At 37.2% G+C, this 13,146-nt stretch overlaps 1 protein-coding gene across 7 annotated transcripts in view; it reads right to left on the bottom strand.

Moving 5' to 3' along the window:
* Positions 1-10,907, bottom strand: part of LOC127962087 (probable C-mannosyltransferase DPY19L3) — a 54,660-nt gene extending 43,753 nt beyond the window's left edge. The window contains exons 1-4 of one of the 7 annotated variants that reach the window (XM_052561535.1): positions 10,745-10,907; positions 9,542-9,672; positions 7,651-7,778; positions 4,524-4,614 (exon numbers count right to left, since the gene is read on the bottom strand). In XM_052561535.1, coding sequence (XP_052417495.1) covers positions 4,524-4,614; positions 7,651-7,778; positions 9,542-9,650 — 328 coding nt within the window. In that variant the 5' untranslated portion in view covers positions 9,651-9,672; positions 10,745-10,907. The other 6 variants (XM_052561531.1, XM_052561530.1, XM_052561533.1 and 3 more) reach the window with 6 other exon arrangements.
* Between the last annotated feature and the right edge of the window lie 2,239 nt (positions 10,908-13,146).

Raw genomic sequence — 13,146 nt, 5'->3', positions numbered from 1 at the left:
GGAGCACTTCATGCTTCCTTCTGCTTGCCAGCTTTTTGAAGATGCTGATTTCATTTTCCAGCAGGATTTGGCACCTGCCCAAACTGCCAAAAGCACCAAAAGTTGGTTAAATGACCATGGTGTTGGTGTGCTTGACTGGCCAGCAAACTTACCAGACTTGAATCCCACAGAGAATCTATGGGGTATTGTCAAGAGGAAAATGAGAAACAAGAGACCAAAAAATGCAGAGGAGCTGAAGGCTACTGTCAAAGAAACCTGGGCTTCCATACCACCTCAGCAGTGCCACAAACTGATCACCTCCATGCTGCACCGAATTGAGGCAGTAATTAAAGCAAAAGGAGCCCCTGCCAAGTATTGAGTACATGCACAGTAAATAAACATACTTTTACAGAAGGCCAACAATTCACTTATTTTTTTTATTATTATTAGTCTTTTGAAGTATTCTAAATTGTTGAGATAGTGAATTGGTGGGTTTTTGTTAAATGTTAGCCAAAATCATCACAATTAAAAGAACGGAAGACTTAAATTAATTCAGTTTTTGTGCACTGAATTTATTTAATACATAAGTTGAAAATGTACTTTTCCACGACATTTCCACTAATTTATTGAGCTGCACCTGTATACCTTTGGATGTTGCTTAAGGTAAACCTTCTTGCGTGCGTTGTTAGCAGGTGCTGTCCATGGCGGTGGTGCTGAATAGGTTGAAATCGATGGCTCCAGTATCTATTGCTTACTACAGGAGCAGATTCACTGCATTACAGAGCAGGTAAAGTATTGAGTAAGTGATGTTCATTATAAAGAAGTACTTTAGAAATATTAGAAATAGCATTTCTTGTCAATGTTACGAACAAGACGGTATACTTAAAAAGCACAATATGTAAGATTTTTTATTAAAATATCCAAAGACCACTAGAACAGTTTTTTTTTTTTTTTTTTACCTGTTTTAATAGACCGGTAATGACCGCACAGAGTATGATTACAACAGAACTTTCAAATGTACCTAGGATGATAAAACAGTGCTGCTTTACACATACTCATGACTGGAAGGAGCGTAAGTGTGGCATAATAAAAGATCTGCTGCTTTCGAGCCGTGTGTCCCGCTCGTTCAGCAGCCTTGTTTCACCTCATCCTGCTTCGTTCTACTATTTTAATATATCATTAGCTCATCCATGAACATGATTTCTGCCCGAGTCCCATTTGAATGCATCGGCTGTGGGGATGAAGACGACAACTCTCATGACTCCAAACTCAGTCACGGCATCTTAAAACTACACTACCTGGTCTTTATTTTTAATACATGCCCTATAGTGGGGGGAAAATATATATATACATATTATGCCTTTAACTAAGAACGTTTCGGGAAACACTTATTAACGTAAAGGTCAGGGCCGTGCACAGACCTTTTGAGGGGCATGTGCTGAAACTGAAAAAGGGCACCCCCCCCTTTTTTATATTAAGATTATTTAGTAAGCCTGCATAAAAGGAAGAAATGGTCACATCTTCATGACAAATTCAGTAACACAAAATAATAGTCTCAAAAGCTTTAGATTTATTCACGATTAATAACATCCATAATAATAATATTAGATAATATAGATAAACAGGGTTTTAAGGGCTTCTTTAAACCTAATACAACAGCAACCTTCTGTGAGCCATGTATCTGGCAAAAATTTGATACTGTGGTGGACCAGGGATGTTGGTCTCTTGAAGGTCTCTTATTCACTACACTTTCCTTAAAATAAGCCAGCAATGAAAAAATAAATAAAAATAGTGTGAAATGTACAGTTGCAGTGAAAAGCATTTCTGAAGGATCACGTGACACTGAAGAGTACTGAACTGCAGTAATGATGCTGAACATTCAGCTTTGATCACAAAAATAAATTACATTTTAAAATATTCAAATAGAAAACAGTTATTTAAAATTGTAAAACTATTACACAATATTACTGATTTTGCTGTATTTTGGATCAAATAAATGAAGCCTTGGCATGAATCATGAATTACATTCTGCATGATAAAATATAAAGATTTAAGTGATCTTCTGAATTTTTTTTTTTAGTTACTACTACATTACTGTAGTAAAACCATGTTTTATAACATTTTATACAGAGAGTATACAGAGAGTATACCATAACATGATTAGCCTAAATGTTAATAAATTAAGTGTATCAGCAATCATAAATCAAAGAAGAAATTTCTTAGAAATATGTTATCTAGGTGCCGAGGATCACTCGTCGCTGTGTAAGTTCCAGTACGAAACAGCGCGGGGGCGCACCTGTTATGATTTCCCGATGGTAAAAACAAATTATATGTTGTTGTATTACTTATCAATATATCGTTTTTGACCAGCGAATGTGTGCAAATGTGATTTTTTTTTCTGTCCGTCATTAAAACGGCGACGGCGCCTGCCGCTGCCGGGATCACATTACATTTTCATCTAGTTTACAAACTAGTTTTTTTTTAGCTATATAGACGGAGCGCTCAGTTTTTCCTGTGGTAAAATGCATTTGGCCAAATTAGCATTTTATAAAAGATGAAATGCTACTGTATGCACAGGCTATTTAAGTGTTGGCTATATATTGGCTATGACTAGATGGCAAATGCTAGCCCGCTCTCTCAGGCGACGTCCCACATTTCTCAGTCAGTCAGTCAGACATCAAATAAATAAAATATGAGCCTTTATAGACAGTGTTTAGTAGTACTTATTCAAACAACAAGATATTTATTTACCCTTCGCAAAACTTTGTTCAGCTCAGTTGTTGTCTACTGTGCGGCTGCTGTGGAACTTCAGTCGATTCAATGAATATAGAGGGGGCGGAGTTATCAGCTTACTGACAGCTTGAGGATCGAATAAGATTTACACAAGCTTGTTTTAAGAACTTTAATTTGGTAAAACAGACAGACAGGCGTAAAGGGTGACCAATAGCATTGATAAAAGATAAATAAAAAAAAACACCACCAAAAAAAGGGCACTTCAGAGTGTAAGGGCAAAAAGGGCATGTGCTCTGCACAGGTTGAGCCCTACCTGTGCACGTGCCTGGTAAAGGTACAGCCTAAGGTATAACTTACGAACAACATAGCCATAAGGTTTTGGGAAACGCAGCCAAGATTTAATTTTCAAGAAACTTTTTCTATAATTATCAAATTTGAAAACATGTATATATATGTGTATGTGTATGTATATATATATATATATATATATATATATATATAATTTATTTTTTGTGATGCATATTTTTTCGGGAGTCTTTGATCAATAGAAAATCTTTTTAAAAAAAGTTATTAGAAACAAATCTTTTCATATTATTATAAGTCTTATTAGTCACTTTTGATTAATTTAATGTGTCCATGCTATATAATAAAAACATAATAATGAAATATTTTTTTCTTAAAACAAACTGTTGAACAGTGGTGTACACTGAACTTTAATTTATTAAATATTATTTGACTAATTTTAGTATCAGTCTCACAAACAGATTTCTTTTAAACATAGTTAAGCCTAACCCATTTGTCACAGTCAGATCATAATCTATGACTAGACTAGTATTTTGACACAATGAGCTCATATGTGGGCAATAACACTTTGATTTGAAAGGGTTCCATTATTGTCAATGCAAGCCAAAATTGCCACTAAATGGTATAATGGAAGTGGATTCCAAAATTAAACAACCTCAACCTACTTTATACTATCGCAGATAGTACTACAGTTGTGATGTTTTACAATAATCAATTTCTAAGATTGCTTAATAGAAAAGCAATACTCTGAACATGCTTTTACTCTACTATAAGTACAAAGGCCCAATTGTGGTGTCTAGAGAACAGCTTTTGGCACCGCTGCAGTTCTTACCATCTCAGTCTCAATGGGTAATGACCTAATTGTGATGTTTTTCAGTGTAGAAGCACAAAGAAAATCCATTCCAAATGGGGCTGTTAGGCCAATTAGATTGAGCAAAGACCACTTAGAGCAAAGTTGTACATTTCCTCTATTTTCTGAGACCAGTCACACTTATATGACTGTGTAATGAAGCATTCCTTTGATAGCTCTCAGATTACATAAGTGATAACAGAAAGCAGACAAGAAACTTGGCTTTTTTGGACTGAGCTAAATAAACTAAAAAGGAAGAAGACAAGTCGAATCAAATATGTAAATATAAAAAAAAAAATACTTAGATGTAAAGATGGTGATGAAATAATACTTTCCCTATAGCACTGGTTCCCAATCCTGGTCATGGAGAACCCCCAAAACGGCATGTTTTTGATGTCTTTATTATCTGACAAACACCTTTGATGTCTTGGAGTCTTTACTAATGAGCTGTTAAGCTGAATCAGGTGTGTTTGATTAGAGAAACATCTGTGCAGTGTTTGGGGTTTTCCAGGTCCAGGATTGGGAGCCACTGTCCTATAGGAGCAATATTTCTACATAAAAAGAAAACCCAGTGACTTGAACATCAGTGTTCCATCAGAAATATGACATGACGCAAGAGTGATCGTATAACCAGTAAACCTGTCTTGTGAATCAGTACCTTGCTGTATAGAAGGCGCCTTCAACATCTGTTTGTAGTAGGAGTAATAAAGGCCACATTCTGTCCGGAAGGAGATTTCACGCTCGACTTCCTACAAATGCAAGAAGAGAGGATAAGATTCAGTAAAAATGAACTATGACAAGAAGCACAGCAGGAGTAAACTGGTGTTAAAATGAAATACATTTCCCATCTGAGAAAGAAATCAGAGCAGAGCATCTGACCAGAATAAACAGAGATTTCATTCGCAATAAAAGCCTTGAGGAAAAAAAAACAAAAACAGGTGCTGTAAATATGGTGGTTTTATAGTGGAAGTGGTTTTCAGACAAAAAGATCCATATGCTCCAGAAAGATTAGAGTCATATGAAATTTGGTTTGAGAAGATGACACTTATTTTCTTCATAAAACAGCTTTAAGGCTCTTTTTCTTCCCTGAAAAACTCAAATACAAAGAGCCAATTTTAAGCTATAAAAGAATAAAAAAACTGAAAACAACAATAACAATGGAAGTTAACACTATGAGAACTGGTTGAAAAGAAAATCCCCTAATGATCAAGACTACTACTCCTGATACAAAGAGCGCACATTTACATTCACTTCATTTAACAATGTTTCTTAGCAACATTCTTGCAAACAAAAATGGAGACAGATTCTTCTTTGGCTTACCTTTAACTGTGAAAACCACAGCAGGTTTTCGTGTATAGAATAAACACACCATGCATGAAACAGCCCAATAACCCCTGCCAACAGTAATCCTGTTGCTATAATAGCAGCCCGCCAACAGTTTTGTCCTGGAATGTTAATCCATGAAAGCTTTACACTCTCTTCCGTGCCCCTCTGCCCACTCTTGTACCCCCTCGGACTGTTTTTTCCCCAAAAGTTTAGCAAAGGTGGTCTATCCTGGGCGGCCCCTGAGTTATCATCCAAATTGCTATTCGTCCTGCGGCGAACCTTCATTCTCAAGGATTATTATCCCCCGTCTTCCCTATCTTTCCTGAAGGATCCTCTGTCTTTCCCTGTTTGAGACCGCAAGTTCTTTTTGTTTATCGGTGTTTCCAGAGTTCCTTGCCCAAAAACTTCATAGCACACGTATTAAAACAATAAAACAAAACCTCATGAGATCATTCTAAGCTCCAGTCGGCACCAAACAGCAATCTGCCGGAGGAACATTTTGCATGTGATCAGAGAGAGGGGCTGAGACAGGAAGGAAGGCATGTTGGCCACACAACTGGTGACCTCTTGGTAGTCAGGAGGGAAAAAAAAACATAAAAAGCTTGGAAAATCATCGCTTGGAACATCACTTAGAAAAAAAAAATTAAGAGCATCCATAAAAACAGTTATTTGAACTAACAATAGAACGACATCCAGTTTGAAATAAAGAGTGTGTGGCGCTATAACAGACATGGACATGACTTCATGCACAATGAATTTAAAAGCGTCCCAAATGCAGCTGTCTGCAGCTCTAGGGTGGTGTCCCAGAGGAGGAACATACTGGACTTCACATGTCTTTGTTCAAAAATGGCAATATCGTCATTTACGAAGCTAAGTATACTAGACAACCAACTCCAGCTGAGAACATTCACACAGCCTCTGTGAAATTTACTGCTGTTTCCCATTGTAAGAGTGGAAACGATTAGAAAAACAATGTGGAATCCGTCTGCGCTTCTAATGGAGCTTTCTGCTGCAACATTTGATTAGCTATTATCCAGTGGACATTCCTACAGCTCTACCTCTGAATCAGAACAGATGATTAATTTGCCTGCAAATAAAGCACAATCAAATGCTCACTCAGTCATGGAGGCGTTTTTTGAACGGAGAATGAGGACAGAAACTGTGGTCATCCATACACAGCCATCATTCCAGTCACGTTCAGAAAAGCAAAGCACAGATAAAAGTAAGATGACTCATAAGCAAGCAGTAAAATACCAGCCAGCATGCATGAGCTTCCTTTTTCCACTGCTGTCACACTCTGACTTGATTTTAAACTTGAGATGACCTTTTAGTGCTCTCCATTCTACACGTTAAAACAGTTTTTACACTTTTAAAGCAATGTCCCCTTATCTGCTACTCATTTTGTCTTAGAACCTCGACTAACAATCTGAAACTGGTGCATTTATTTAGAAATGAAGTCCTTTAAAAATTTGGTATGGAACCATTAGTTTACACTGTCCACTTTATGTTGCATCTTTAACCAAGATGAAAAATGCAACATACTGTAATCAGAGGGCTAGGCCAGGATACAGTAATTATTCAACATGTTCTTTAGACTATCAGGTATGCCTGAAATCATAAAAAGAAAGAAACTGCAAGGATAAAAATACCCTGCCAACACATTCAGAATAAAAGCACTCTTATCTGGTGTTATGAAGTGTGGTGCATATTCAATCAGAGTATTTATGAGATAATTATGTTCTGAGAAACAAAATAATCTGAGGACAAAATGTTCAAAGCTCACATGAAAGCAGCACAGGCTTGGCTCTTGTTAGATTCACTAAATGAAAACTAGGCTTTGGTTCCAACAAAAGACGCAATACTCACAGTCATACACACACACTCATACACAAACACACAGATACTTGCTCTCAAACTGAATTGCACAATAAATAAATACAGAAACTAAACTAACCCTATTGCAAAACCAGCGGCCATAGACCTTGCACTGATTGGGATTAAACTACTCCTGATCTGTATTATTTTAATGAGCGAACTGGGATACAGGGACATGCTGATTTATCCAACTGAACATGACATAACTTTTTTGGCATGGTGGTTTCATCTGTTTCTTGTCTGGAAGTCATAACACGATCTGCAGCCCAAACTCTGGCTAACTGTTTATGTGACTGTTACGCCACAGAGGGAAAGAAAAATAATCTGTCAGCACATATGGGGGGAAAAAAATCTATTTCAAAAGGAAATGCATGAAAAATGAGACAGATGAGAACACCATTACTGACAAAATGCAAGCACACATTGTGAATCTAGATCTCTTGAGCTGTTGTTTACATTAGGAGCATAGCCTAAGAACACTAGAAATCCTTCAAAGCCTGAAAAGAAAATGAATCACAATGGAAGGCTGTCTCTGGGTATTCACTGTTTCAGGACACTGAACATAAAAAAGCTCTGGACTTTACCTTTATATTGGAGAACCAGAGGTCATTTTCATGAAGTGTAGCCACATAGATGCAGCACAGCAAGCCCAGACTAATTCCCACTACTGAGCCCGTCATTACACACACGATTGTCCACCATGAGAAACCACCTGGAAACGATGATAACAGTATTACCCAGACCATAATATTAAGAAATAAACATGGTAAACAGGAGAATAGGCATGCACAAAGATCTATGATTAATATTATATGACAATTTATGTATAGAAATCAGTGTTTAGGATCTGACAAATGATCAAACTTCAAATACTTAGCATGATGATATTCATGTCTCAAAGTTCTGGACGATTTTAAAGTGATACTCCACAAAAAAAATGTTATCCCAGGTTCATGTGATTTTTCTTTTCTTTTTTCTTTTTTTTTTTTTTGATGAAAACAAATTAAGTTTTTTAGAACAACAATCTATTTCTGAGTCCATATCGCTAAAGCTTAAAAAAAATTGTTTCCGGTGAATATGACAGTAACCCATATGAAATAGAGCTGTAATCGGGCCTTAAAAGTTAGGCCCGACAGGACCCGAGCCCGACAGGTGTCGGCCCGAGCCCGACAAGTACATTTTGATTGACAGCTTTTTTAAAGCCCGAACCCGTTTACAGCCCGACATTATTCAAATGTGCGCACGCACACAGCTCTTTTGCCTTTTGCCAACAATGAGTAATTTATTCATGTTTTAACATAATTTACTCATAACTAACGTAGACTAGACCACTTGGAAGTTGGAATAAAGAAATAAAATAAGTCCTGTGTCACATTGTAACATCTCAGCATTCTAGACATAGGCTCATTTAACCTATAAATAGACCAACGCACCAATAAAAATGAGTCATTTAAAAAAAATTAAATTAAGATAAATTTTAAATTAAGATGGGTATTTGGCAATAACGAAATTAAGATAGGCTAAAGGCTCCGCCGGATTTGCTTTATTTAATAAAAGAATAATGCAAACATTAGCGTAAATACTCTGTCGACATTATGCATTTAAGACTCAATGAATATTTAGTTATCATTTGAAAAACCTTTACTCACAGAGATTAGGCTAGGTCTACATGTTTTTGTGGAGGAAAATGATTGAATCCACTGTAGATGTCTTCAGCGCGTTCCTGCGCTCACTGATGGCGCGTCATTATTCACTCATTATTCTCATTATAGACATGGTCAAAACTTTTCCACACCTCAGAGTTTGCTTTAGTTGCTGGTGCAATCAAAACGTAATCACCAGAGGCAAGCCTCCGTTACACCTGCTCAGCATTCATTTTCGCATCTTTATCGCGCTAATCGAAACACATCACATGACCGCTCGTTTACCTCGCAAACCGGAGCGCGAGCCCGAGCCCGGCCCGAGCCCGGCCCGAGCCCGCGTAAGATGATAGAAATTAAGCCCGAACCCGACCGAACCCGTCGGGTTCGGGCAAAGATCTTCAGCTCTAATATGAAATTTCTACTAAAGATAAGTGTGTGAGAAAAATAACTTGTTCCTGAATTCATGCTTGATGTAAACATCAGCCATTTGTGAAAAGTCACATATGCTCATACAACAAAGGACACGGTGATAATGCATTTCTATGGTCATCAGCATCATGTTTTTTTTTTCCATATTTTCTTGGAAGCGACAGTATTTTACATTGTTCTCTTTTCTGACTGCCATATTCAGATTCTCTCTATTCCTTCCCTCTACAGTCATGAAAACCATATTGTGGATTGTTTTTTTTTTTTCTTTTACAATTGGAGTAAATAGTAATGCAAAAAATATATATTCGATGTAGAGTTCAAATTCACCACAATGGATTTTTTCTTTGAGTGAACTATGCCTTAAGATTCAGTGGTATCTAATTGTGCAACAAACAGCACTGACCTGTTGTAAACCTCTCTCTAGGTTCAGCTGTACAATCGGACTTCAGGTTCTGAACACTGGGCCCCGGGTCCTTCCCTTTACTGCCCTTCCTCTGCCTGAGGGCAGTCATTCTGGACAACAGGCCTCCAGTCCTGGCAAAATATATATGTTCAATAATAATGCCAAAACCCAAGTATATATACGTATGCATGCACGTGTGACCCTGTCTGTGAAATCCAGGCTAAAGACTCAAAATCCAACTGAGAGATAATTAGCATCAACGTTTGATTTCCAACCATTAATTTCACACTTATTTCAGTCTTCGACATGGCCTTACTTCAATATAAAAGTTTTTTTTTTTTTTTTCTATAGAATGCTCTTTACCTTATGAAGGATAAGTTTATGTAGAGAAAAAAATCCCTAAATTAAATATCTGTAAATAAAATGATAAATATTGACGATTTGAAGATTAATAGAAGATGTAAAGCACTAGCTAACACACTCGTTTTGTTCACTAGTGACAGAAAAGGATTGTGGTTACTATTACTGAAAATACTGTTCTTTGAAAATACTGATATGCACGAAGAACACACACTTTTGAGACACCCTAAGTTAATTAGAAAGAGCCGGGACAACCTGGTTTTGGGTAAATTGTTACAGCTATGATGAGATAATACCGAGGTCCGCATGAAAACATGATACAGCTGTTTCCTTCCTGCATGTTTGCAGTGTGATGAACGTGTACTCCATCAGAAATTAACAAAGATCATTAAATCCCGCCTCTTTTGCGCTGTTGTCAAACACTTCAATGGGATACAGCCATGTGTCCCCGTTATACCGGAAACACTAGAGCTAACGTTGTCAAAATGTCTCCATTCACGTTGTTTCATGACACTTTCGCGAACTACGGGCAAGTCCGGAGAGCGTCCGCGACAAACAAAATAACACTCTCTTTGTTTTGATAGCAATGAAGCGAAACAAAACAATAAAGCATCGCAACGCGCTTATTTCATTCGTTCATTCATTCATTGGCAGGCCTGTGTTTCGTAGCGGCATATCCTGCGCACGGCTCAGCAACAGTGTCAGCAGATCTCAGATCGCATCAGTCGCTGATCTCGGTCTCCGGTTAGGGAACAGGACAGACAGACAGCTCCCTGCCTCGTCCCTTTCACTCACTGTAAAATAATGCACATTAATAGGCACTAACACATTCGCGTCTCTCACCCTGTTCAGTGAAGCTCGTAGTTCCTTATCGGATGTCCGGTAGCTCCTCCTTCCTCACGGACACTCGCGTGCAGCCAGCGAGCGGAGCGGCGCATCAAAACAAACCTCTTCTCTATACAATGAACAGGAATAAATAAGACAGGACATTAAACCCGTCAGAAGTTCGCTAAATCAGAGCCGTTGTTGTTGTTCTGCTGACTGACAGCAGCAGAAAGAGAAGAAGCATCCATCACATCCAGCGCCTCTCCCTCCTGAGAGACCCACTCCTCTGCGTCTCAGTGGGCTACCTGTTGAACACCTGCCCCGGGACGCATGGTCACGACACCCATAACGGCCAACAGCTCTAGATCATTTATATGGTTACTGTGCTAAAGAACAGCACTGAATTATTTGCTCATGGTGATGAAAACAATTTAAAGTAATGCTTAGTCTATATTTTCTGTCGCAGTAAATGGACACATCAGCCTAGCCTATTTCACGCATGTTTTGATAAATTGTAATTTATTTCTAGTTGAAGTCGGTCCTATATTAGTTATGTCCAATTAGCAGTGCAAGATAAACCATACACTGATTGTGTGACATGTAGTGAGTATTGAATTTGTCAATATTTGTAGCCTAATAGACTATTTCACAGTACAGTGACAGGTAAAGAAAGCACACTCCTTTACAGTTACTGGGGGGAAAATGTGTAATTAAATTACAATTGCTTATGAAAGTGTTAACAATTACAAAGGTGAGTTTCATCTCAATATTTTCACACACACACACACACACACAAACATACAGATTTTAACATACAGATTTTTCCCCACATTGCATTGACTGCTTCAAAATATAAAACACTATTGTATCAGGAGTTTATAATAGGAGCTTATTTGATAACTGCTTTATGTGGGTTTACATGTTTTTAATATATATATATATATATATATATATATATATATATATATATATATATATATATATATATATATATACATATATATATATATATATATCAAGGTGTTGTTATGTCAGTGTTTCCTGTCATAGCTAGGCAAAACAGTTTTTGCTGGCTGTGTTTTAAAATTACAATTTTATAATCTTAATTCAGGTGTTGAAGGATTTTAAATGTCTGACAGTAATCAGTGTTGTACTTTGAAGATTAACCCTGCCTAACAACAAAAACATTAATTTAGAAAAGTAATCAAAAAGTAACCAAATGAAATTAGTTACATTAGTAAAGTAATTCAAATAGTTTCACTACTTATTACATTATAAATAGGGTATTGTTATCTTTAACTTTTTATACTTCCAAAGTAACCTTTCCAGTACTGAATTAATTTTCCTTAAAATCTATATATGTATTCAACTATATATATATATATATATATATATATATATATATATATATATATATATATTACCATATGAATTTGTTTGAGACTAGAACTGTGAGAATAATGCACTGCAACCATGCACAACAACAATGGAAACCATGGTTTGCTTCCCATTTGTGAGGGTATGCCTCAGATATTCAGACTCTAAGCACTTTAGCTCTGCCAGCAGCAAACACTGTTTGACTACACCTTGACTACTGTTGCTATGGCTGCCACAGCCTTCAACATCAGTAAGACTGAAAACTCATGTCTGTGGTGAAAGAAAACATATTACTTTGGCATACAGACTTTAATTAAATGTCTCCTTTGAAAGCATGTCTTCCTCTTCATCAGCGTCCAGTGAAAGCAACAGCATAGCAACACCGAGAGACGATTTAAAAGGCAATTGGCCAAACTCGTCATACACAGTTTAGAAATGGCTTCATGAAATTGTGTGCTTTCATTTCACTATTATATTTAGCTAAACAAACTCTCGGTGCAGCCTTTGAGATTTGGTCCTGCTTTCAGAGGGTCATCGGTTACAGTATAGAGTATCTTCTATTTAGAAACAAATCAGACTCAGCAGTTTGTCTGCTTAATGCCACATCTTTTATCACTGTAAATGGGACTGATAACTCTTCTCGCCTGCCTTTTCATTTGCCTTAATTAGATCTTTCAGAATCTACTCCAACCAAATGAGGACGGAACAACCTTGCCGAGTGGTTACTTTACTCTAGTAACGATTTGAAAATCAAACCTTATAATATTCAGCAACAGCTTTTTATGCATGCCTCTCTATGCCACTGTCAACAGCTCAAGATATGTTGAGCTATTGGCTTAACAGGCTGTTGTGCCCATGAATACTATTCACGTTGTCTGTTTGGCCAGTGGAATTTGTTGAAATGTGGTCAGTGAAACTCAAACACTATCCAGTGGGATTATTGTCTTCTGCCTGGGAGAAGCTTCTGCTTGAGCTCAAGGGCTTTGTTTTTATGCAAACGAATATTATTATCTCTGAGTGGCTATTTACACTAAGTGCAAATA

The sequence above is a fragment of the Carassius gibelio genome, chromosome B7 (genome assembly GCF_023724105.1).
Source record: "Carassius gibelio isolate Cgi1373 ecotype wild population from Czech Republic chromosome B7, carGib1.2-hapl.c, whole genome shotgun sequence".
In the NCBI taxonomy this organism is placed as follows: Eukaryota; Metazoa; Chordata; class Actinopteri; order Cypriniformes; family Cyprinidae; genus Carassius; species Carassius gibelio.
The sequence above is the reverse complement of the archived record's forward strand: the minus strand, read 5'-3'. Positions and strand labels throughout refer to the sequence as shown.